Genomic DNA, 25,757 nt, shown 5'->3' on the forward strand with positions numbered 1-25,757 from the left:
AGAGCCTCTGCAACTTGGGCTGGAAAGTGAAGTTTTGGATAAAAATGGTCAGGCAAACTGTGGCCCTGTGGGGGCTTTTAGTCATGATGAAATGATAGGAAAAATCCACAATGTGAAACCCCATGCTCTGCCTATGATCATGAAATCTCTCCAGTGTTTCTGTGAACAAGGATTAGGAGGACTGGAAAAAAGAGAAAACTGACTTTAGGGGGGAGGGTCTTAGGAATTTATGGGGATATTTTTCTTCCTTTTGAAAACTTTATTTATTTGAGAGAGAGAGAGAGAGCGCACACACAAGCAGGGGGAGAGACAGAGGGAGAAGCAGGCTCCCCACTGAGCAGGGAGCCCAGTGCAGGGCTCTATCCCAGGACCCCTGGGAGCATGACCTGAGCTGAAGGCAGATGCTGAACTGACTGAGCCACCCAGGTGCCCCTCATTTTGAAAACTTTTATATTATGTATGGTTTAAAAGAAATTTATTTTATTTAAATTCAGTGAATTAATATACAGTGTATGATTAGTTTCAGAGGTGGAGATTCATCAGTTACATGAAACCCCCCACCCCCCTCATCACATCATGTGACCTCCTAAATGCCCATCCCCCAGCTGCCCCATCCCCCCACCCCCTTCTGCTCCAGCAACCCTCAGTTTGTTCCCCAGGGTGAAGAGTCTCTTATGGTTTGCCTTCCTCTCTGATTTCATCTTATTTTTGTACAAAGTGTCAAGAGAGGCCATTAAGTATGGTCCTAGGACAGGGAAGGGAGAAGGAGCTGCTGCCTCCCTAGAGTCCCTTCTCTGATGCCCCCTTTCATTTCTGACACCTCTGGCTGGTGATGGCTTTCTCCTTCTGCACTCTTCGAGGTCACTGCTCCCGTCTGCATCGCTGGAAGCTGTACTAGGCACACACGCATCCATAGCCGCTGGGGCCCAGGGGCCTGCCCCCAACTCAGGTGGACACCCGAACTCAGCCGTGGTCACTGCATGTGAATATACCCATCTGTGCTGGCGGGAGGGCTTTAGTACACGCCCTTGTTTATGGTGACCCCATAAACCCCACCCCTGTGTCCAGCCCATGTATATTGATCTTGGCGCTGCTGCTAACCCACGTCATTCCTGCAGAGCTGCTGACACCAGATAGCTCTGTCCTTGGCCTGGCCGAGTGGGGCTCAGCCGGGCGTAATGAAAAGTTCTACTCAGAGAGGGGCATGGAGGCCTTGGGCCAACCCTGCATGGGAGCCTTGGCACCCCTCGAGACAGAGGGGTGCAGCCGTCGGTGTTGGCCCAGCTCTGGGGGGACATAGTAGGACTCCCCTGTCTTATAGGAAGTGCAGACTCCAGGTCTCCTCAGGGGTAGACTGGCCCGAAAGGAGGGCAGGGCGAGGGGCTGGGGAGGTTGACCCCTGGCAGCAAGCAGCCGCTGTGTGCGTGGCCCTCCAGTGCGTACCTGCTGATGGCGTTCCAGGGGCGACCGATGGCCCAGGGCTTGCAGCCCAGAGGGAGCTCGTCTGCTGCTGAGCTGCCAGGCTGCCAGACGGCTGCTTTGTGTGGGTCCCGCCAGGGCTGGTGTTGCTGGGATGAAGTGAGTCTGATGAGGCCGGAAGTCCTTGCGCTGTCACTGCCCGGCGGCTCTCGTGGACAGCAGCAGGCCAGGGAGTGAGAATGTTAAAATTCCGACTGTGCTCTGATAGCACTCAGTGTGCTGGATGCTGTGGAATGTGTTCCCCCACACTCCCCGTGTCCCACTCAACGTATCGGCAGTCTGACCTGGCTCTGAGGCCAGCCTGACTTGTTCGGTGGGTCCCCAGCCCAGGTGTGCCAGGGAGAGCCCTGACTGGGGGGGGGGGGCGGTGATCTGGGTTAGAGCCCTGCACCCTGACTGGACTGGGTGACTCTGGGCAAGTAACTTGCCTTCTCTGAGCCTACTTCCTCATTTATAAATTGGGGATAATAAATGATCTTTTGTAGGGTGATTGATGTTTCAGTGAGGTTAATGTTAGGCTACCTAATGACTGTTCCCTTTTCTTCCACTTGGAGGGATCTCATAAAGGGCATGGAATATCCTTGGGTGTTATTCATTGGGCTGGAATAGTGGAACTTTTTTTTTTTTTTAAAGATTTTACTTATTTGAGAGAGAGAGAGCGTGAGCGAGAGAGAGAGCACACGTCAGGTGGGGGAGAGGGAAAGGGAGAAGCAGACTCCTGGCTGAGCAGGGGCTGGATCCCAGGACCCCGGTATCATGACCTGAGCCCAAGGCAGACGGCTAACTGCCTGAGCCACCCAGGTGCCCCTGGAGTAGTAGAATTCATAACCGGCAGTGGACTCAAGATTTGGGGGGACGGGGTTCGAGTGAATCCCTTGCGGCATGTTGATGGGAGATCGTCTTGTCCGTTTTGGGTTTGAAGTTTGCGGAAAGGTTTAGAACTGTAGCCTGTGAAGCCCTCTGCTCTGTGATCCTTCCAAGTCCTCAAGCAGGGCAGTGGCATGGGGACGGAGAGACTGGTTTCAGGAGCCTGGGTCCTGGGACTGAGGAGCCTGCCTGGCTAGTTAGTGGTCGGTTGGATGGCAGAGACGGAGAGGGTGGCTGGGATGTCCTCTGGTAGAGAGAAGCCTTCCATTTGCTTGAATGCCTGGAGGGTGTGGGAGCGGGGACAGCCTTCGGAGATCCCAGTCCCTGCAAACAGAAGGTGAGGCCAGGCCGTCCCTTCCTGCCTCGCGGACTGCTGTTTTCTCCCGGGGGCCGGGGGTGGGGGGCGCGGGTAGTCTTTGCAGGTGGATAAATGGCCCTGGTCCCCCAAGAGGGGCTGCTGGGGTTTGCTTGGCTGGGACTGTAAACAAAGCCACCAGCTGAGGTTGCTGGGGAGGCTGCCAGGCTCTGTTCCATGGACTTGCCTTCCCTCCTGTGGGGGGTGGGGAGGCGAGTGAGCAGATTTCCTGGAAAACAACCCCTTTCCTGGAACGCGTCCAGGGGAGCCCCTTAGTCTTGATCTGGAAAGCATTTAATGAGCCCAGATAAGATAGGCCTGGGCAGCCCAGGCTTCTTTTGTTCTGTCCCTCCCATACCTCCAGCCTCCTTGGCATCCAAGTCCCTGTTGGAATCTAGATGTGTGAAAGCCTGTGTGACTCTGGATTTGGATCTGGGGTCCTCCTGGCCTCCCGGGCCTGGAGATGGGGGCCTTGACCTCAGAAAAGAGAGGTCTTCCTGTGTTGTGTGCCGCAGTGAGCTTCTGGGCTGCTCCTCAGGGGGCTGTGGGCTGGCTTTGTCTCAGACCATGTTTCGAAGTCCTGCGATCTGTTTACCTAAACCAGCTGTCCTCCCGGTGGGTCCCAGCCTCAGCCTTTGTGCAGGAATAAGTGCTGTGGTTATCCTGTGGGAAGGCCATGGGACCAGGAGTCCCGAGTCCCCCATGGGTGACTCTGGAGAAGCCCTTGAACCTCCAGGCAGTTCCTGTTTCCTTGTCAGTAACATGGGATGTAGCATACTTCTTACTGACCACACAGAGTTATGATGAGGGTCTTTTTGAGATTCCATTTCTGTATTTGAGAGAGAGGGAGGTAGCAAGAGAGGGCACGAGCAGGGAGGAGAGGGAGGAGCAGGGAGGAGGGGAAGAAGCAGGCTTCCCGCTGAGCAGGGAGCCCCACCCGCGGCTTCATACCAGGACCCTGGGACTGTGACCTGAGCCAAAGGCAGCTGCTTAACTGACGGAGCCACCCGGGCACCCCATGAGAATATTTTGAGATAGCGAAGTGCGTGTGCAAGCATTTCATAAACCATTGAACACACAGGTGTAAGGGATTATTTCATCCTCTTTATTTTGCAAATGAGTTTTGAAAAAAGCAGACACATGGTGCTTCAGGTCTGGACATGGGTTTGGGGGCTGCCTTTCACATTAGTGGCCCAGAAGGGAAGCGCTCCTAACTGTTCCTGATGTTTCCTGGAGCCTGACTTCTTTTCTTCTCGCCTTATTTCTTTGGCCTGTGTTACCGAGATGGAATTAGCATCTCTTGGCAACATACTAGTGTTGGTGTTTTTATTTCTTTTTCCCCTCTTGGTTGACTCCGTGAAATAAAAAGTTTTTTAAACTGGCAACTTCCGCTGTGCGTGGTTGTCGTTCTTTGCCTTTTGGGGCAGGGGCGGGGGGAGCTAATTAGAAACTAGCTTTTGTTGGAAGTCCTCTTAAATTGTGTGGTGTCTTTCCTGTCTCAGCGCGTGTAGCAGAGTGACTATGGTTACATTTGTCTCTCGAGAGTCAGGTTAGACTCCTCATTCGGTGTCACGGTAGTTTTATAGATCAGTTTGATTGTGGATGGGTCTTAGAATCTACCTTCCCGTGAACTTCTTACCAAAATGTGTGAGGACAACTTGTTGTCGTTGTCTCAGTCGTGTACATCTTCTTCCCAAAAATGAAGAGCGGGAAGACACCTGGCAGCGCTGCCGCCGGGTTTTAGAAGTTTTGCTCTGTCTACGCCAGTGTTGCCGTGTTTGCAGAGCTCAGACGGGGTCAGCAGGCCTTGTGTGGCTGAGGTCGTGGTGTCTAACTTCTCCCCTTTGATTCTCCCGCAGGTCCTGGCTGTGAGTCACCATGGCACAGCAAGCCGCTGATAAGTATCTCTATGTGGACAAAAACTTCATCAATAACCCGCTGGCCCAGGCCGACTGGGCTGCCAAGAAGCTGGTATGGGTGCCTTCCGACAAGAGCGGCTTCGAGCCCGCCAGCCTCAAGGAGGAGGTGGGGGAGGAGGCCATCGTGGAGCTGGTGGAGAATGGGAAGAAGGTCAAGGTGAATAAGGATGACATCCAGAAGATGAACCCGCCCAAGTTCTCCAAGGTGGAGGACATGGCAGAGCTCACGTGCCTCAACGAAGCCTCTGTGTTGCACAACCTCAAGGAGCGCTACTACTCGGGGCTTATCTATGTAAGTGGGGCCCGGGGCCGGAGGTGGGGGGCCCGGCTCTGTCCCGTCCCCCTCACTTGCTTGGGCGCTCTTGCTTCGGGAGAGGAGGGGGCTCGAAGAAAGCAGGGGTGACATCCTCAAACTAGGCATGGGAGTGTCTTCACGGAATGTTCTGGTTTTTCTCTTCATAGCCAAAACACACCAGGAAGCCTGTTTCAGATCTGCACGGAGGGCGAATATCATGGTGTGCGCCCACCCATGGGCCTGGGTCCTGGGTCTCGGTGGAGATCGGAAGGCTTGTTCTTTCTAAAGCAAAGGAATGCCATGTCCTGGTTTCCCACCTCGTTCCTCCTGTACCACCTGGTCCCCTTCCCCCTCCCCATGGCCCCGTCTCTTTTTTAGACTCTGTCATCTTGTTCTTGTTAAAGGACTGTTGGTATGCCTTGCTTCTCCGGGCGGGATGCTTTGAGCAGAGATGAACGTGGAGAGCGAGGCTTGAACCATCCGTTCTGGTGCTGTGCCAGGCTTAGTGGCCCAGAAGGGCCCAGAGCGTGCCAAGGAGAGGGAGCGGCCCTTTCTCTGTCCCCTGGGCAGTGGGGCCACCTGTGCAGAAAGACTGCTCATCCCTGTTTTAGGAAATGTCAGGAGAGGAGCCTTTTCCTATCTCCTGCGTAACAGGCTCCACAGTCTTAGGGTCCTAGGGTCACAGAGTTCTTTCTGATTTCTTATTTCTTCTCTTCAGTTCCAGGGTATTTATTCTAGTTTCATCTCAGGTAGGGAAGAAATATCTGGCTCTTGTTATTCCTAAAATAGCTCTTTGTTTAAAGATGCTGTTATATTCACCTTGGCCTTCTTGGTCTTGGAGCTGAATACAATGGTTCTCAAAATTTGTTTCAATGGGAGGAAGAAAACATCTTGAGAGCCTTATAGCCCTCTCAGTGGGAGGGCCAAGCCTTGGACCCAGGGGCTGGCCCATGATCACACACGTAATAAAAGGACACGCTGGACTCATCCTGGCCCAGGGACTGTGAGGGGCCCCCAAAGAGTCAGCCATTTTATTTTCTGTACAGCCTCAGGCTGACGTCAGCACACATGTCCATAGGGCCCTTCTCCACCATACTGGACCGGTATCCCTGAGTCCCCTGCGATGTGCCAGAATCCTCTGTGGGGCCACAGGCCATCCTGGATTGCCCAGAGCTGCTCACCGGGCCAGACCGCGTGCCAGCACTGTGTTCCCTTGCTGGTTGGTAAATTGGCACAGGATCACGAGGTTCTTGTTTTCTGCCATCGATGACCTCCCTTTGGGGATGAGCCTGATCAGTCAGGACCTGCCAGTGAGGCCATACACAGAGAGGGCTTCCTGCAAGAGTCCTTCTTGTGGACCAGCTTAGTCCGGCCTGCTGATACAGCAGGTGAGGAGAGCTGAGGCCCAGAGAGGGCCAGAGCCCAGCGCAGGGTCATACAGCCTTCGACTGGGACTTGGGTCATACAGCCTTCGACTGGGACTTGGGTTTCTGGACTCTTAGCCCAGCTCTCTCTTTCTTGGTGAGAGCACTGTATGGACAAAATTAAAAGCCTCTGTTTCTAGGGATCTTGATCACTGAAATTCAGCATTTGGTGACACGCAGAAAAACAAGGAGCCTGGAAGGAAGCATTACTTGGCTGTTGGGGCAGCTGGGAGCCAAGGCTGATTGCCTGGGAGTGGGACGCCCCCTGGGGAGGCTCCATAGCTTATTGTACCCATTCTGCTGTGCCCCGGGGCTGGCATGGGCTCTGGTATAGGTTCAGATCTTTTCCCGGCCACGCGGCCTGGCCACAAGGAGCCTCCCTTCCTCCCTGGTGAGAAGCGTGTTGTACGTGCCAGCCCACACCTGCTTCACGGCGGGGCAGGGCTCCGCAGCCATGCTGTTCTCAGTGAAGGTAGCTGGTCCTCTGCCTGGCCTTCCCTGGTGTCCCTGTTCAGCTCGTGTAGTTACTAGGGATTTGCTGAGTGTGGCACCCACTGAGCAGCCTGTGCTGGCCTCTGTCAGCTGGCTGCAGACCGTTTTCTGTCCCACAAAGGGAAACGTTACTGAAATGCGTTCAGTGTTAGTGGCTTCATCTTTCCTCTGAAAGCGTGGGTTTCGCTGTGGAGGCAGGCAGAACTCTTTGGTTGGAAGCGTTCATTCCTGTTTCTGTCACCTCCCGTGTGCACTTCCTCCTGCCTCAGCCCGGCCTCCTTCCTAAGCATCTTCCCCAGAAGGGAAGTCGATCGTCTCTGCAGTTGCCCTGCTGGGGACCCAAGCAGGTGCAGAGCAGCGCGGGGATCAAAGCCGCTGGGCAGGGGCTGCCGCCTCATTCACAGTCCACCTCTCTGCGCACGACGTTCCAAATTGCGACCCCGGAGCCTTTGTGCAGTGTGTTTGCCTGGGGTTGTGGGCGGCGTGGCTAATCTTGAGCCACAGCTGCTCTGTCTGTTTCCCGGGGGGTGAGGCCCTGGGTTAGGGGGCGGCTGGGCACAAAGAGCCTCTGTGGCCCGTGAATGGAGCGGGTCCCTGGCATGGCCATGGCGGGGGGTGGGGGGGCAGAGCCACTCACTCTGTGTTCGCCGGTCCCTGAGCCTTCCTCTGCCAGCAGGTGCTTCCTCCCACCTGAGCTGCCGGGCTCACACCCTGTTGGTTTGATGGGATTAGTCCAGAGAACTCTGAAGCTCTGCCCAGAGAGGCATCCACAGGACCATCTGCCCACCCAGCTGTCCAAAAGCCTTGTCCCAGGAGCCCCCAGTCCCCTTCTGTTGTCACGGCCAGCTGTTTGCACACATCTGGCTCTGAGGCACGCCCTAAAAGTGTGGCGGTGTGTCCCTGGCTTTCATCGGGCTGATTTCCTAGAGTGTGGGTTTTCTCAAACCCCAGGAACAGAGCTCAATTGTTTCTGAGCTCCTGGGATGACCTCACTGCTCCCTGGCCTTCCACTTCATCCCCACCCGACAGTCCCATGGAGGGAAAACCAGAAGTCTCTCGCCTTTCTCTCATCTCCCTGTGATACCCGCGCCGCAGGTGGCCAACACCACGTGCAGACCTCTTTGCTTGGAGCTTTCCCAGTCCCTTGTGAAAGAGGAGTTGGAGGGAAAACAAATGACTGATTATCCCAGGAAGAAAGAAAATCGAGGGCCCTGAGTCCCCCCTCCCTACAGAAGAGGCAGCCAGACACACTTGGTCATTTCCAAACTTGGCTGCTCTTCCGCAGGCAGGCCGCTGGAGGTTACTGGGTCCCTCTGAGTTCTGCTTTTAATCTCTTAACTTCCGCTTGGGAAGTCCAAGTGCTGTAGCCCTTGGCCACGGCTGGGAAGGGGCTTTGTCCTCCCGATTGGTCCCCAGGTTCTAGTGGAACCCACCTTTAGGTTCAGCCACTAGCTCCATCTTCTGTTGCGGCGGGGCTGGGGCTGGGGCTGGGGCTGGAGGGGTGGGGCCAGCACAGAGCGCAACTCCCCTTAGGGTGCTGGCTGCCCTTGGATTGAGGGGTGCCACCATGGGCAGTGAGGTAATGTGATGATGAAAACAAAAAGACAAGAGTTCAGAGGACTGGCCCCTTACCGGGATGCTCTGGACTGGGGTGGCAGGAGACCTAGGGCCACTCCCAACCCTGCCTTTAGCTGCCATAGGACCTTCAGCTGTCATTAAACAGTCAGGGCTGCAGGTGTGTGTGAATCACGGCCCTGCATGGCTGCTTCTGGGCTTGTGGCACGTTGTCCTCAGAAGAGGGTGCTTGGGTTGCTCTCGAGACTTAAACACAGCTGTACCTCCCAACTGGACACCTGTCACCTGGGTGGTCTCCGGAGTCCTGCCCAGCTTGTTAGGAGTCTCTCTCTCTCTCTCTCTCTTTTTTTTTGGGGGGGGGGCTGAGGAGAAAGATCTGGGAAGGAAAAGGTTATTAGAAAAAAAGAGTAGTCACAAATTAATGTGAATTTACTTTAAGACACTGAAGACAGATCTGTCTAGATCTCTGTTGAGGCTTGAACATCTCTGCGAGAGTCTTTCAAGGTGGACTACTTGGTGGTTCTGCACAGTTTGCTCCTGAGCCAAATCCTTTGCTCTCTGTACATCTCACGATGATAGTCGCATCTCTTACTGTCCTCGGGTCCGAGTTTTTTAACTGGACTTCTGCCGTCTGTGTCCTGCTGTGGATCTTGCCCGGGGCACCTGCTTGTTGGCATGCAAAGCTGGCCGTGTCATGCAGTCGAGGGAGGACCCTCACCGGAGGAGCAGAGTCGGGGCTGGTGGCCCTCCACCCGCAGGGGAGTGGGGGGCGGGGGGCGTTTCACGTCAGCCCGACTCTGGGTCCTTGGTGGCAGACACTTTGCCATGAAGTTTGCCTACCACCGAGAGTCCAGACTTCCTAACGCATTTCTGTCTGCTGCTCTTTTCTTTAGACTTATTCAGGCCTGTTCTGTGTGGTCATCAATCCTTATAAGAACCTGCCCATCTACTCTGAAGAGATCGTGGAAATGTATAAGGGCAAGAAGAGGCATGAAATGCCCCCCCACATCTATGCCATCACAGACACCGCCTACAGGAGTATGATGCAAGGTGAGTGCCTCGGCCTTCCCCTGCCTTCCCCGGCCTTGCAGACACCTTTGCAGGTGCTCAGTCACATTCAGTGTCACGGTGATCTAGGGACTTGATCAGCGTTGATGGCCCTTGTGGTGGCACAGTGCATCTTGGCAGTCTCTGAGTCGCTATGAGAGAGCCAAGGCAAATGGCTATCAAAGGACATGTTTATATGTTGAGAGAATGTTCTAGAAGCTTTAAAAAAAAAAACAACAATCCACTTCCTAATTATCACAATTTCTCATTCTTGTAAAGACTGTCTGTGCTAGTCCCCTCACTTCCAGGCCCCTTCTTATGCCAGATACTCCTTTTCCTCGCTTTTCACATCTTTTTTCTTGCTCTTCCCTCGTAGTCTGGAAACGAGCTTGGGTTTTTCCCATCTTTAAGAAGCAGACCCTAAATCTCTCCTGGATTCTGTACCCCCTGTGGTTTGTCTTTGCGCCCTCATCACAGTGGAGGTTTGTACAGGAAGTGTCTGCTCCACAGGCCTCCCTGCCGTTCTCCAGACTGTCTGACAGAGGTTACCCTCCCTTCTGCGTTGCTAAATCCATGGTACTCACATGTTCTTATCTTGTCTAACCTCTCCCCAGCGTTGGACAATCTTGACCACTCCTTTTGAAAGCCCTTCCTTCCTGTGTGACCTTCTCTCTGGTTCTCTCGATCTCTGCCCACCCCTCTGCCTGGTTCTCTCCTGCCTCTCCCCTGCCCCCGCTCATCGGTGCCTCTCAAGGTCTCTCTGCTGGTTCCAGTGTTCCTCTGGATGACAGACCCATCTACTCGAGTGGCTTGACCGGCACATTCTGGCTGAGAACTGGGCCTGTCTCCGGATTAGCAGCCCCTTGGCCCTGGCTGCCATTTCTCCAGCCACCCAGCCACCGGAGCCTGGAGCCTGGCTTGCCCTCCACTCTCCACTCTCATTCTCCCTCCTTTTTTCAAGTCCATCAGCACCCTCTATAGATTTTATCTCTTTTCATATTTCTGATCTCCTTGCTCCTCTCTTATCCCGTGGCCCTGACCTCAGTTAGGGCCTCCACAGTTTTTAACCTGCACTGTCTCTGTGACCTCCTAACCTTCACTATCAATAGAGCCCTCCTTCTACTTTGAGCAGAGGGTCATCTTCCTAGAATGTAAAGCTGATCACCCCCCCGCCCCCAATTTTGAAATCTTAAAAAAATCTCGAAAAGGCTCCTCATGGCCCCAGAGATAACCCCTCAACCCACCAGCAGCACACAGGTGCCCTTTGTAATTGGCTTCCCTCCTGCCCCTGACTTGGCCGCCACACGGACCTGCTTACATTTCTGTCCCTGGCCTTTCTGTGTCCAGCTGCCTTGCCCGTGCCAGCTGCTTGCGATGCCGGGCAGGTCCCTAATCTCCCATTAAAGACAAGGTTGAAGCATACCTGCCCTCCAGGGAGGATGTCTGGGCTAGATTTGGTGACACTTTATTTGGCTTAGGTGTTCAAAAATTTGTTTTTCTCTCCTAGACATGGATGGGGCCCACGTTGTCTTTAGATTCTCAAGCTCAGCCAGGTGCTTGGCGTGCGGTAGCCTTTCATGTAATTCCCAGTCAGGCCCAGCTTCCAGCAGGGCTGTATGCTCACAACCACGTATCGGTAGCGGTTTCTCGAATCTTCATACTCGTGCGTGGTTTCTTTCTTTAAACTTTGCAGTGAACCTGGGCAGTGGTGGTCAAGAACCTTGCTGCATTAGCAAACTTTATCCCCCGTGTAGTGGTTTGAAGGGGTGATGAGCGCGGCTGTCCCGTACCGTGCACACAGCGTTGGCGGGAAGGCATTTCATTGCCAGACTTGATGAATTATGCAGGACGTACAATTTTGGCCTAGCGTTTGGCTTCTGTTGATGTCTATGAAAATTTCTGGAGGAAGCCAGCCCTTTAGTTTTAAAGTAGGATGTCTGTTTCAAAGTGCTAACTAAAGCAGTCTGGTGGGAGAACATTCTGTGAGATTCCAGAAGAGCCTGAGTCTGTGTCTCTAGAGGCTATGAGTCAGTTTTCTCCTAGCTGTCTTAATTGGCCTGGTGCAGGTTCACCCCGGAGTCTTCCTGAGCTCTGTGCTGCTGAGTTAGGGCAGTTCCACCCTCGGATCCTGGATTTGAACCGTTTTCTAGCACGTGGGCTTCTTTCACTTTCAGCAAGCCACAGGTTCTCTGGGGCGAGAACAACGTCATGACGTAGAGCACGGCACCAGCAGTTGGAGTCCTTGGAACTGGACTTCAGTCTTCCGACAGCCTGCACATCTCCTTCCTAAAGATAAAAATGTCCTATTTTTATCCAACAGAAAACTTGGAGGGGCAAAAGCCAGAGCAGTAGGTTGGGGAAGTTGTTGGAAAAAAAGAGAGGGGTCAGCAGAGGGCCGGAGTTTTCCTTTGTGTTGACCAGGAAGTCTCAGCTGGAACCAAATGGCCTTGACAGGAAGTAGGGATCTCCCCAAATTATGAGAGCAGGTGGGCGGATTTTTCCATCTTTTGGAGACCGGGATGGAAATTTGTTGGTGGGCCCAGGAAGCCAGAGGTGTTGCTGCTGCCTTGGAATGATCTGTGCAAATGCGGGGTCCCTGTAATTTCCAGCTCTCAGTCCATGAGGCTTTCCCTGCCCCCTGCGTAATGCTGGATTGGTGCAGCCTGAGCCTCACGGGGACCGACTGAGAACATTTCCCAGTCCCTTCTCATACGCAGCTGACCTGCACAGCAGTTAGCAACAGATTTCTTGTTCTTGGAGCAGAGAGGAAGTTAATTAACAGAAGTTGCTCCAGTCTCAATAAGAAGGTTCACCAGTAAAGAAAGTTCCGGAGAGCAGCCGTGGTTCTCGCCCTCAGTCCGGTGTGGAGGTGCTGTGGTGCCTCGGTGTCCGGGCAGAGTGGGGACGAGCTCCTTAGCACTGGCTCTGCAGGAAAACGGTGTTGCTCTCTCCCACTTTCTGACCACCCTGGTCCTTTTGTGCTTTTTAAACTAAACAGGAACTAGGAAAAAGTTTCCTCCCTGAACTGTCTGTGGCTTACGACATACTAGCCAAATAGGGTAGTTGGTGTCTTTGGGGACTTTTATGAGATGAGCTCTTGGCCTGTTGCTGGGACCTCCCCATCTTTCATCTCCTAAATGGAGGATTTAGGAGATCTTCATTTGGCTTGTCCGTGAGTCCTGATGCATGCCTGTTGTTAGTTAGCATTGCTAGTGTTCATTTCCACTTTCAGAAGCCTCCAGTTTGGATGATAAATTATGTGGTCACTCTACCTGATTGTCAGACTACACCAGGGTTTCTCACACTTGGCACGGTTGACTTTGGGGCCAGAGAATCCTCTCGGGGGAGGGGCTTGTCCTGGTGCTCATAGGATTGCTCAGCAGCAGCCTGGCCTCCAGCCTCCAGATGCCAGCAGCTCCCTCCCTTTCCGTGGTGACAATCGGAAACGTCCCCAGACATTACTACCAGATGTTCCCCAGAGGTGGGGACTGCCCCTACTTGAGACCCACTGGACTGAGCCCCGCAGATTAGTTTCATTGCGTGTCGACTCCCTGGATCAGTAGTGCCTCTGGCCTGGCTGCCCGAGGATCCGAGACTCGATGCCAAGGAATGTTGGGAGAGACGAGTGCTGTCTGCCATGGGCACGGGATGGGGCATGGCAGTGTTTGGTGCCCCGGATTATTCTGTGGAGCTAGGAGATAGAAGGTAGAACACCAAGAGGTCTAGTATATGATTCTGGCATCGGAGGCTCTGGCAGACCGGGTGGAGGGATGAGATGTGTTTGTACCCAGATACCTGGGGCTGCAGCTACGTAACGAGACCAGCTGCTACCCACACCTGGTGCCCGCTCGGCCGCAGCAGGTGTCAGGTGTCTCGGGAGTTTGGGGGGAAGGCGTGGCCTCTGAGGCTTCGTGTGGCTGGGAAGGTACTGCTGAGGTTGGATCCTGTGGAAAGGCTGGCAGGTATGTGTCAGTAGGTGGTTCTGGGGCAGCTTAGACGGGCCCAGAGTTTTGTTTTTCGTCTCGACCTTGGGTTTAATCAGAGTTGTAGTGACTTGGTTGGTTCACCCTCCAACCCAGGCCTTTCTGTTTGGTTAATCTGTTGTCCCGGCCATTAATGCGTCTTCCTGCCTCAGGGATTCAGTAAATGCATGTCAAGCTGGCCGGAGTGTGAAGGAGAAGTGGGAACTGGCTGTTGCCCGCCAGGCAGAGGACAGCCCAGTGGGGCATGTGCCCGGGCAGGAACCCTGCGTGGGCTAAAGAAGGGGTGACCAGGTTGGGAATGGCATGCCTGGCTTCCTCTGGGGCCTGGCCTTCCGGGGTCTCCCTCTGGGGGTAAGGGTGTTCTTAGAGGAGAATCAACCCATTAAAGGACCCAGCTTGAGCACAGTCCTCTCTCCAGCGAAAGCAGAAAACCTCTTCTCTGTTGATGAGGTGGAATGACAGGTTTGGCTCACTTGGGGTGACTTCATGGTATTTTAATGAGCTCCCAGCACTTCTAGGGGGAGTAGAGGCAGGGTCTGCCTTCCTTCCAGGCCTCTGCTAATCTGAGAACCATTTAACCCTTTGCTCTGTGCAGGCCCCGCCTCTGCCTCTCGGTGGCGGGGAGGCTGCACAGGCAGCGGCTGGTCACCAGGCAGTCGCCCGGGGTCTGGTACGCCTCCGAGGTCTGTAGGTGACGGACTGACCATCGTGGGCCGACAAGGAGTAGAATTCTAGTGCTGCCTTTGCATCTGAATGTGATCCTTCTTATTCATGGGCGGAGGGATAGGCTCCGAAATAAATATCCCTGACTTGTCTAGTGCCTGCAGAGTCGGTCCTGGAAGCCAGGGTCTCCTGGTGGCCCTGCCAGTGCCTGTCCCCCAGGGGCACTGTTGCCCCTCGCTCTTGGGCTGCTGTTTGGAGGACGGCTGGCTGGCGGCCCTCACTCCCTCTTCGCGTTCTCCCTGCCCGTTGCTCCTGTGGAGCTGCTTTCCAAGGCCTTTCTGAGTTAAAAGGTGCCGTATGGGTGAGGCCCCGGGGAAGGGCTTCGAGGGTGCAGTGAGGCATGACTGTGAACATACTCACGGGACAGGCGGCCGAGGAAGCCACAGACGGGGTGATTCCCCGGAGCAGGAACGCGTGGCCTGGAGGCTCAGACTGCAGAGGCCCTACCGCTGGCAGGGAGGTCCTTAGCTGGGCTCCAAGGCCCACCCCGCAGGATCGTGCCCCCTGGGGAGCTCCTGAAGGGCAGGGAAGGGAGCTCAAGGGTTGGGGGGGAGAGCTGGGTTGGGGGCTGCGGGGCGAGCATGCGGGGCTTTGACTGGTGACACGGTGTTGCGGCGCCTCCACGGTAGGTCACTGGCGCCAGTTTGCTGGGCCTCTGTGAACCTTGGTCTTAGGAATGACTGGCCTTGTGAGCCAGAGCTGTGCGGAGAAGAGCGTGTTGGGTTCGCCCTGGATTTGGGTGGGCGCCTGGCTCTGTCGCTTCCCCCCCTGACTGGGGCCACTATCCCCGAGCCTTCCTTTTCCTTGCTGGCCTCCTGGCGTAGTGAATCCTACTCAGAGGGTCATTGCAGGGGTGGAGCGACGCTCGTGCACGGTGCTGGCCTGTAGTGAACAAGGGCCGTCTGGAAGGTGCCCTTCGAGTCTGGAAATGCAGCTTCCTGACCAAACCCTGCCCTGCCCTCCGAGGTCGGCCTTCTTCCCGGCGCTCTCCCGCCTGCTGGACGCAGGTGATAACCTGTGCTTCCTGCACGCGGCTCCTTCCTCTCCTCCTGGAGCAGCCTGGGACACTTGGGGCTCCCAGTGGCAGCACGCACAGGAAATGGCTTGTCATCTGCCTCCCTGCAGCGGCCGCATAGCACTGGGGCGTGTGTGGACAGATGCGGTCTTCAACTAGTCCCATCTCGTCCACGGCCCATAGGCCTCAGGAGTCCGGGGGCTGACCCGGCTTCGGTGGGGCTTCAGGAAAACGTCATGCCCTCGGGAGGTGGCCTTCTGGCGCCACTGAAGGGGTCCTCTGTCCATGTGTGGTCGGGACCTGGGGTGGGGGTTGCGCTATGACCCGCAGCCCCAGGCCCAGTGGAGCCGATCCCGGGAAGCTGCTTGCTTGGGGGGCCCCCCCAAGGAAAGCCCTGTCCTCAGAATGAGGCTGCTTAATTATAACGTATTCCTGTCTGTTGGTCTCTTGTTGGTAAAATCTTTCTAGAAGAAGAACCAGTGGCTCATGGATCCTTTTCAAGGATTCAGCTTTATTTAGGCTTACTTTTCTGTTCGGTGTTTAATTCAACCCAGTAGGCCTGCTGTGCTCTGCTCGGGGCCACCTAAAGTGGCGGACAAGAATAAAGTGCCCTCCTGGAGCCCTGAAATTTTGAGGGTGGTTGAAAACGTGGCTCAGTGTCTCTGTGCACCTCCCCTGCTGAGGCCCCCCCACCCCAACCAACCAAAAGTCACCTGCAGTGTCTGTAACGGCTGAGACGAGCTGTGCGTGTACCCTCCCTGGGCGTGTTCCCCGCTGCCTATGGACGCCGCTCACCAGCCGTTTTTCCTGTTCTCTCGCGTTCTGGCTCCGAGTCTCGTGCCAGGAGGTCAGGACTGAACGTTGGTGTGCTCAGAGAAGAGGGTTGCTTTCCTTCTCCTGCCTGATTGCTGGAATTAAGCTGTCAGATGAGAACAAGACTGATTTTCTAAAACTAAAGGAGAAGAGAGCTGAAGTCTGCAGGCGTGAAAGGCAGGATTCTCTAAGTGGCTTCTGTAAAATTCCTTCGGTCTTGACCAAGGCTTGTCGGCCCAGAGTCCACCTTTGCGGTAAACTCTGAGGATCGTTGGTGTTCTGTTGGCTGACAGCCCGCGCTGACCAGGGCCCAGGGTGTCTTTCCAGCCAGACTTTGTGACTTGATCAAGATCTGTTCTCTGCCCTGAGTTGGTGGGCAAATACAGTAAGGCCAAGGTCTAAGCTGAAAGCCAAGGGCAGAGATCGTGTCCCAGGAGCAAAGCCTGGCCTGACAGTTACCAACACACTTCTCGCTGCATTTGGTGGCCCCTTCTCCAGGCGACTGGAGCCAGTGGCTTCTTGAGGAAGCATCTCCTGGTGTTGCTGTTCATCTCCCGGCAGGGATTTTCCTGCATTCCTGGAAAAACTCCTCCCAGGGTGGCATTTGGAAAAGCCAGCTCTGTCTGTGCTCTGACTTGGAGCCAAGTGTGTCCTGAGCTCTGCCTGGTGGTGTCCACCGTGTTCCCAGCGTCCTGTTGTCCTTCCTTCCTGTGCTCCCTTAGTCCCTCCCCGATGGCCCAGCCCTCTGCAGAGCCGTGAGCTGGGGCTTTGGTGGGACTCAGCTGGGCCCCCCTGCCTCTCTCCTGTTGTTCCCTGAGCAGAATGTGGTTTAAGAGCAAGGCAGGCTGACCTCCCAGTGTCCTGGCGGCATTTGCTGTGGGCTGTCAGCACTCACTCGTGACTTTTGAATTTCCCTCCACCCTGACAAGCCCTGTCAGAGCTGTCCGCAGCAGCCCCACACAGAACGTTCTTGCTCCCAGCCCCGCCCAAGGACGAGGTGTCTGAGTAGCCCGCAGTGGTTTCTGGAGGGTCTGCCTGTGCACTGGGAGCTCACCTGTGTGAGCAGCTGGGTGCATTTTGTCCTAGAGAGGGCCGGTTTGGGGCCTCACCTGCCCTCTGCCATAATGAGAGTTAAGTGCAGTCCCTGGGGCTTCTAATTATCGAGGGTGCCTGATGGGGGAGGCGCCCGTTCTCGGCCTCCTGCAGTGAGAGCCGTGGGCCTCCTCGGTGGGGTTCAGACATGGCCTCACCTGGGGGAGTGTGTGGGTGGAGACACAGGGCCAAGGCCGGCTGCTTGCTGCCTGGGGTGGCTGCTGATCCAGCACCTCCCCGGTCTGGGGCTAGCTTTGTATGGCAGAGAGAACAGAGCCAGCAACCACACAGTGTGCTTGGGAGCCACTGGCAGGTTGGGTGGCTGGGCGGGCGGGCTGCCTGAGGCTCCGGGACACTGGGGACCCTGAGCCTGTGCTGACACGGAGCTTCAGTCCATCTGCTTTGCTCACCCCTCGACTTGCCTCCCAAGCACCTGTAACCCGCGCTCGTGAAGGGGGCTGGCCTTGGGGAGAGCCCCACGTGAGTTTGCAGGGTCCCCAAAACACTTCCTGAGAGAGTGGCCGGCTCCTTCTCCACAGCACCGGGGCAGGCCTGCTGGTGGCCCAGGGCCTTCCCAGCCCCAGATTCTGAGCTTGAACCTACAGGTCTCTCCACGTTTCAAACTTGGTGAAAGACTTTTGCATTTTGGCCCACAAGACCCTGACACTCGTGGGGGTCTGAGGAGAACTAACCCCCGGAGTCCAGGAATGGGCCCTGGGCAGCCCGATGCTTCTTGTGCCAGGCGACGGGGAGCAGGGTTCACACAGTGAGCGACCCCAGGGTGGTGGAAGGTTGAGGCCTTCTGTGTGTCATGGGTCACCCCACACGGGCGGGTCACGCAACCTGAACCTGCCATTGGCTTTGCTTTTTTCTTGGCCCATGTCCATTGCTCAAGAGGCCTGGTTGACCTGAAGAGGGGTCCCGGGGGCAGGGTGCTCTTCCAGGTGTGACCCCAAGAGCAGCCCCTCAGAAACCTCGGGAGGCCTTATCTCAGTGAGATTGATGAGTCAGTCCCAGCAGCGGCTGGTGGTGGACCAGGCCCAGTCTTTTCCTTCTGTACTTCCTGTCAGGGCTGATGTCACCACCCTGCAAGCCTTGTGGCCTTTTATGGACAAGAATTGGCAGCTCCTCTTGTGAGGAAGTGAGCGATAAATAAAGTCCCTAGCCTAAGTCTCTACCTGGGGTGAGATACCTGGGGTCAGGTTTCCCCTCCTCACACCTGAGCTGGCCTTCCGGAGCCGGCTAGAGACACCTGTCTGCATTGGATGTGTGTATCAGTTCTGAAAGGCCTTGGGACATATGGGGTTTAAAATAAAATCAGAAGAGGGAATGGCCTCATCACTGAAGATATAACTTAAAACCTTTTTTGTTCTGTGAAGGGTGCACGGTGGAGAGCTCTGGAGGTGCAAAGGGCCTGGGGTTGTTAAGGACAGTGTTTTCAGGGGCCTGTGCTGTACCACGTGCTTCAGGCCCTGATGTCTTCCAGTCCTTGGAGCAGCCCTGCTGGTGAGGCCCTGGCCTCTGATTCTGAGAGGTCACGGGGCCAGTCATCTCCAAGGGGAGTACAGAGTGGAAATCGGAACCCTGGCCCCTCCCTTCTGTCACCACTCCAAACCCCTGGACAGTGGTCATCTGAAGTGTGTTCTGACGAACCCTGTCTCCACCACCCAGGCAGCTCTGGTATTTGTCTTCTATTCTTCCAATGGGGAATTCGAGAAGATTTTATCTGAGGGAAGGCTGCTGCTTCCAGTGAAAAACCATGATAAAGAGATTCATAGGCCTGTCTCTACCCAACTCCCACCAAGTTAGGGACGGGGAAGGCAGGGGCTCAGGGACCACAGTCAGGCTGATGCCTTCATCCCGGCAAGGAGCCCGTTTCCCAGAACTGGATTGTCTCTGCTGGGTGTACTCCCATGGTTCTGGGCCATGGGGTTCCTGTTTGGCTGGCTCTCTCCTGGTGTGGTGGAAGGAAGGGCCTTTTCAAATAAGCTTTCGGTCCTTATGGGCCCAAATAAGGACTTCAGTCAGAACAGAGCGGGCTGACCACTGGCGTGTCTGTGTGCGCAGCGAGGTGACGGTGTGGGGAAGGCTGAGGGAGGGTCCCTGCTGGAATGCAGTGGGGGTGTGGCAGAGTAAACTGAGTCAGGCAGAAACCTTTCTGGTTGCTGAGAATTCTGACGGTCCCAGTACCCAGAACAGATGCTTCTGAGCTCAGGGACAAATCCAGAAGTGCTGGGAGAAGACACACACACAAACCAGGGACAGTGCCTGCCTTGTCTGCTGCCTCGGGTTACTGTGAGACCACAGGATAACAGGCCCAGACCCACTGTAAGAATTGAGAAGACCTTTCCAGACTTACGGGGTCACGGTGTTCTTCACTGCAGGCAGGTGGAATTGGGGTGCCAGGTGGTCAAGAGCTGAGGAAATGAGGGGCCTCCATCGGTTTTCCTCTGCAGAAACATTTGCCCAGAAGAGTATTCTGGTGTAAAATGCAAGTATGGGCATGTTCCCTTTGAGTCTGTGCTGACCCTGGTGCTTCAGGGGTTGGAGGTGAAAGGTCAGGAGAGGAAGGACTGGATGGAGCGGATGGAGGTTGCATAGAGTTTGGGGCTAGGATTGGAAATGGAAGTGTGTGCAGGCCTCTGTGTGTGTACACGCGCACACAGCTGTATGTGCGACCGTGTGCGCGCCCAGAGAGACGTGTGTCTGTGTGCATGCGTGTGCATGCTCGCATCTGTGTACATGTACTTGTGCGCATCTGTGTCCGTGCGTGTGTGTGTGTCTGCACACGTGCGCCCGTGCCCCCGTTTGTGTGTGTGTGTGTGTGTGTTTGTGGGCTCTGCTGCTTCCTGTTGTTCAGCAATCCAGCATCTGACTCCTCCTCACACAATTAGAGGAATTCCAGCCATCCCAGGGACGGGGCCTGGACAGCCCTGGGAAAACGGTTCCTTCTGGAAGGGATGGGAATGTTTCCTTTTATGGTAGCGTCGGCTGCTGCTGCTGCCTTAGGCTTGCCAGCACGAGCAGGTACATTCTTGCCCGCTTGTGGAGCGGTGACTAAACGTGCCTGCAGCTGGGGCCAGCCCGGGAGGAGGGGCGGGGGAGGCAGGGGCCGGGAATCACGGCCCTGTTCGCTTCAGACCTTGCTGGTCGCCACACTGACTGTGGGGGGCAAGTGATGGAAACAGCCCTGTCTTCCCCAGCCCTTTGCCCCCACCGCCTCCCGGTCCCATCTGTCTGAGGAGAGTCAGTGGGAGTTCCTCCTGCCCCCGCCGCAGGGTCTTGAAGGACATTGCTTTGTGGGAAAGTTGAGAGGGGAGTGGGGAGCGAGGTTGCTGACCGAGGCCTGCTCTGAGCAGGTCCGCAGTGGTGCCCCGGGTGTGGGGTGTGTGCACGGAGGTGCCTGGCCGAGTTCCCTTGCACAACCGCCCCCCCAGGGTTGAGTTCTTTGGGGGCTAGAGGGAGGACTGCTGAGGAGGGTGGGGGCAGCTACAGCTCATGCTGAGTGTGAGGCTTGCTTTTGCCTCTTTTTGTCTGGATGTCCTCTTTCCCTCCAGAGTGACCCGTAGTCAGGGGAAGAGAGATGGTGGCAAATGCCTGGCCCTGTGAGCTCTCAGAGAGGGGCACGTTGGAGGCCCTCCTGGTGAAGGGGCAGATGACCTAGCTGAGTGGTGTCTGTTGGTGTTGAACAGTAAATCATCTCCTGAGGCCATGCGCACAGGAAGCCATGAGTCACTCCCCGTTGTCCCATCCTGCGCGGGCCCTGGCCAGCCAGCGGCAGCCAGTGAGCGTGTCCTTCAGATCACCAGCGTTGGTTTCTGTGCAGTACCACTGCTGAAAACGGGCTAATCCTCCTCCACTACTCCTCTGCTAGTACTCCTCTATTACCGCTCGACTAGTAGGGCTCTGTTACTCCTCTGCTTGTAGTCCTCTGTTACTGCTTGACTAGTAGTCCTCTATTACTCCTCAGCTAATACTCTTCTGTTACTCCTCAGCTAGTAGTCCTCTGTTACTCTCCCACTGGTAGTCCTCCTCTACTCCTTGCCTAGTACTCCTCTATTACTGCTCGACTATTACTCTATTACTGCTTGATTAGTAGTTTTTTATTATTCCTTGCTTAGTACTCCTCTGTTACTTCTCAGCTAGTGCTCCATTACTCAGCTAGTAGTCCTCTATTGCTGATTGACTAGTACTCTATTACTGCTCGACTAGTAGTCCTCTATTACTCTTTGCCTAGTACTACTCCATTATTGGTAGTCCCATATTAATGCTCGACTAGTAGTCCTCAGCTAGTACTCCTCTGTTAGTCCTTGACTAGTACTCCCACTGCCCTGGCAGTCCCACCACCACCCACCATGGCGACTTTACAACAGACAAGTAAATAGCAGCCATTTGTGGAATTCATTCTCTTGACTTGCCAGGCCCACTTCATCTGTTATTTCTGTTTTCTGAGCTAATCCTGCCAGGGAACTAGTAGCATATTTATTTTATGGATAAGGAAACCCAGAGTTGGGATTGAAATACCTCACCATGGGACTCCTGGGTGGCTCAGTCAGGTGGGCGTCTACCTTCGGCTCGGGTCATGATCCCGGAGTCCTGGGATCGAGTCCCGCATGCAGGTCCTTGCTCAGCGGGGAGCCTGCTTCTCCGACTCGGCCTGCCATTTACCCTGCTTGTGCTCTTTCTCTCTGACAAAGTCTTTGGGGTGGCGGGGAGGAAGCACCTCACTGCAGCTCAGATGTTAGTAAGTAGCCTGGTCCTGGGTTTGGCTGGTTTGACCTCAGGGAGTTGCGGGTATTACACAGGGCAGGGTGAAGAGGGGGAAAATGAGTTTGTCTACGCAGTTACTGCTTAAAAGTGGGCCTCCCGCGCTGACCCAGGTCCGCCCACACGTCCGTGGGCGTCTCTGTCAGCCTTAGCTTTCGAAGCGTGGACGCTGCCGTTCTTCCGGCGCGAGGGGACTGCGTTGTTTGTGTCAGTCCTTGCCGACAGGGTCACAGCTGGAGACCGTTGCTGAAGGTTTCTGATAGCCAGGCCTTGAGACCCAAGTTGTCACGGAGACCGGTCAGAGGCTGTGGTGCTGACAGGTTTCTGTTCCTCCCCAGATGGGCGGCATGGAGCACCCCCCACGTACCAGATGCCACACGGGGCTTCTCCCCACCACAGAGGGGCCTGGGGCTCCAGGAACCCGGGCCTACACACATCGTGGTGGTGGCGGTGGCAGTGCAGGACCCCGGGGCTGTCCCGCGGCGAGGCCAGCCCTGTCTGCTCAGCCCTCGCCAGCCACTGAGCCAGCATCCCTTGTTGACACGGGGACGGACGGTGTTTCCTGCACCTGCACGGGCCTTCTCTCTGTCAGCCTGCACCCCGCGTTCCGAGCACCAGGGCAGGCCCCCCCTCAGCCCCTGCAGACTCTGGGGGAGCTTTCCCCTAGGTGGTCTCCCGGGGGCGGGGCAGGCCACCAGGGTGGGCAGTCTGAGCTCCAGGCACCTGTGCCTGTCCCTCGTCCAGCGAGGCCCTGGGTCGGTGCAGCCGGCCGGTGTACGGGGGTCCCCGTGAGGGTGGCAGGCCGGGCTTTCTGCTCCTGCGAAGCGGGCAGCTCTTCAGAAGCCCGACGGGGAGGCTTCTGCCTCGAGCAGAAGTTAACCTGGATGTTTCCTCTGTTTCAGACCGAGAGGACCAGTCCATTCTGTGCACGTAAGTGTTTCCGTCTGGGGAGTGGGGCTTGTGTCACCCCAGTGTCTTCTGGCTTGGAGGTCTCCTCCCGAAACCGGGCTGGCAGGGAATAGTCCTAGTCCAGCCCTGCCCCTTCCCCAAGGGATGGGCCCTAAGGGAGTAGGTTAGCTGCTGGCAGCCCCGTGGCCCGGGGAAGCTTTATTTCAGGCCAGAGACTGGCTCGCCCTCCTCAGAGAAGCCTGTGTACAGTGTGGGGAGGTTCGTAGCAGAGGGGGCCACGAGTCCTCATCAAAGCAGGGTTGGGAACGGATTGGCCCCTCCAGAGCACGTCCCTTCTGGCTCGGAACAGTGGCTTTCTCAACCTGCTCCGCTGTAGGCACTGGGGCTGCTTGCCTGGGTCCTCTGAACTTAACAAGGAGATAAATAAACCCCGTTGCCTGCCGGGGGACTTGACGGTACAGAACATTCCTCCAAGTGGTTTCGAAGGGACGTGCATAAGTGCCTTTGACCTCGGAGTCAACAGTTGCCTAAAACTCATGCCGGAGACTTTCGGACACACAGGCGGCAAAGTGACCAGGGTGGGCGGCGTGGACAAATGTCCTGCTTGCTGGCCGGCCTCCAGAGGGCCGTGGGAAGCGGCCAGCGGCCAGAGTGAGGATTCCGGAGCTTAGTACTTACCTGCTTCTTCCCTTTTTCTGCCACTAGGGTTGGGTCCCTCATTGACATCCAGCTGAGTTGGGGGTGGTGGAGCATGCGTCGGGAAAGGGATGGACTTCAGGGATTTGGCCACTTCTCCCCTGAGAACTTTCTTGCCTCTCTTGGCAGGGGTGAGTCTGGAGCCGGCAAGACAGAGAACACCAAGAAGGTCATTCAGTATCTGGCGCACGTGGCCTCCTCACACAAGAGCAAGAAGGACCAGGTGAGTGCGGGCTGTCCTCACACGGAAGCGCCTGATCTTCCCGAGGAAGAGCCTTTAGTGATCATGGTTTGGAGCGTTTCGGGGATCGGAGCAGAGGCCAAACCCACTCCTGTGGCGGCTGCAGCTTGGCGGTCCCAGGAGTGGGCCCGGTGGTAGCCAGTCCACTTCTCCCCCAGCCTCCTAACTTTCCGAGTTGGGGCGGAAACGGGAGACCACCGGGGTTTTGCAAAGCCGGTGCTTCTGGTGTCGGCACCTAATGGCTGTTGGGCCTCCGCCCCCGAGGTCGGAAGAGAGATTCCAAAACTTGGTTCTCAAGTTGATGGAGACCTGCAGCCTCTTGGGCAGGCCTGCTTTGGAGTCCCCGCCGCTTTTCCCCGCTGTTGAGATGCCTCTGGGTGGACATTCCCCCAGGGAAGAGAGGAAGGGCAGTCGGCAAGTCATCTCACTTCCCTTTTTTTCCCCCTCCCTCTTGATGGATTTTGGTCGAACTCAGCAGTGTCCTCGCTAGGTGAGCCTTGCACGTTTACTGCACGTTCTGCACCGGGAATGCGTGTTCTGCCCATCGTGTGCCCTTGGATTATGTATTTTTTTTTCTGAGCAGCTTTTCACTCCACACCATTGTCACTTCCTGCGGCTAGACCTGTTCTCTTAGGCTCGGCTCACTGTCTCGGGAGAAGGGGCGGGGTGTGACACACAGTGACCTCTCGTGCACTCTCAGATGTCTGCTCCTGCAGAGCGGGGGTACGGGGCTGCGTCTCTGAAGCTCTTCTCACAAACGGTGGCTGGACCCCGAGCTCTCATGTGAGCACGGCAGCCGTGAGGCTCCGTGCCGAGCCCTGACCGAGGCGTAGTGGAGTGGGCATCCGCTCCCCCAGAGCCCCGCGCCTTTGGCGTCTGGACCAGATGGGGATGGCCGGCCCCCCACTGCCACCCCTGTGCCGGTCAGGAGCCACGCCTGGAAGGCCCTCCACATTGGAGCTTCCCAGGGTTGGGGGTGATCCCGTCTTCAGCATGCCCGTGTGGTGCTCTCTCTCTCTCTCTCAAGCACACACTCTTAAGCTTCCTTGTGCAATCTAAGTGCCCAAGGTGTCCCCTCAAGCCATCGGGGGGACCTGCGCTGTGTCCGTGGCTCCCCCTTACTGGGGAGTTGTGTGCAGCGTGTGTCAGTAAGTAGCGGTGTGTGTCCCTTTGCATGCAGACCTGGGGTGTGTCCTGCAGAAATGTCCTAATGAGTACAGTCTTCTGGAATCGCACCAAAAGTAACTTTTCATGTGCCAGACTTCTCAAGACATTCTGAATCTTTTCCTGTGGGGCGTCAGGAGTTATATTTAGAAACTAATAAAGTTCTTCTCACTCCCTCTCTCCAACCCCCCATTTTCCATTCTTCTTAAACACAGAACTGTGAGGTTGGGAGTCCTCTAGCTGTGGTTTCCTGTCTCTGAATTTGCGGTAAAATCCAGCTTCCAGCTATTTATTGAATGCCTAATATGTGTCTGGGTCTCTGGAGGGTCACCTTGGAGTCCCTGCCCTGGAGGATGGGAGACAGAGCAAGAACAGAGATCCATGTGCCTAAGCTGCAGGGCTCGGGCACTCTGCTCAGAGACGACGTGTGCTGGGGGTGGGGTGATAACGTGATAACTTGTCACATCCTATGTCTCAGGTCGTAGTGCGTGACGGGCACTCTGTCTCTGGATGGAGAGACTGAATGGGTCGCTTCTGGCTTCCGATTACTGCTCAGGCCCTCCATTGTAAAAGCCACAGACAATTGGGTTGATTTCCTTGCCCAAAGCCGTACAGTGATTTTCCATATGCAGCTGGGGCACGAGATGCTTGAACTTGGTTTATGGCTCTTGTGTTCTGGAGCCTGTCACAGCATACAGTGGGCCAGAGCTGTCCCTTGCAGTGACCTGGTCACTTGTCCCAGGACTGCCCCCCGGAATGTCCCAGACTTCACCCAGGCTGGTAAGGTGCAGCTTGGGGAAGGGACTTTCCAGTTGGACCTCCGTAGCCTGAGCAGTGACCGTTGTCCCCTCTTCCTCTTTCTCCCTCTGTTTTTTATATACTAGTTGGAAGCCACTGGCAC

At 55.8% G+C, this 25,757-nt stretch overlaps 1 protein-coding gene across 2 annotated transcripts in view; it reads left to right on the top strand.

Moving 5' to 3' along the window:
- The window catches only part of LOC111157586 (myosin heavy chain 9), an 89,197-nt gene that overhangs the window by 25,207 nt on the left and 38,233 nt on the right, over nucleotides 1–25,757 (top strand). For both annotated transcript variants that reach the window (XM_022519125.1, XM_022519126.1), the window contains exons 2-5: nucleotides 4,561–4,912; nucleotides 9,300–9,456; nucleotides 22,749–22,776; nucleotides 23,581–23,674. In XM_022519125.1, the coding sequence (XP_022374833.1) occupies nucleotides 4,580–4,912; nucleotides 9,300–9,456; nucleotides 22,749–22,776; nucleotides 23,581–23,674 (612 nt within the window). In that variant the 5' untranslated portion in view covers nucleotides 4,561–4,579. The remainder of the gene's footprint in view (nucleotides 1–4,560; nucleotides 4,913–9,299; nucleotides 9,457–22,748; nucleotides 22,777–23,580; nucleotides 23,675–25,757) is intronic.

This window comes from Enhydra lutris, unplaced genomic scaffold (assembly GCF_002288905.1).
Source record: "Enhydra lutris kenyoni isolate GAN:26980312 unplaced genomic scaffold, ASM228890v2 scaffoldscaffold55, whole genome shotgun sequence".
In the NCBI taxonomy this organism is placed as follows: Eukaryota; Metazoa; Chordata; class Mammalia; order Carnivora; family Mustelidae; genus Enhydra; species Enhydra lutris.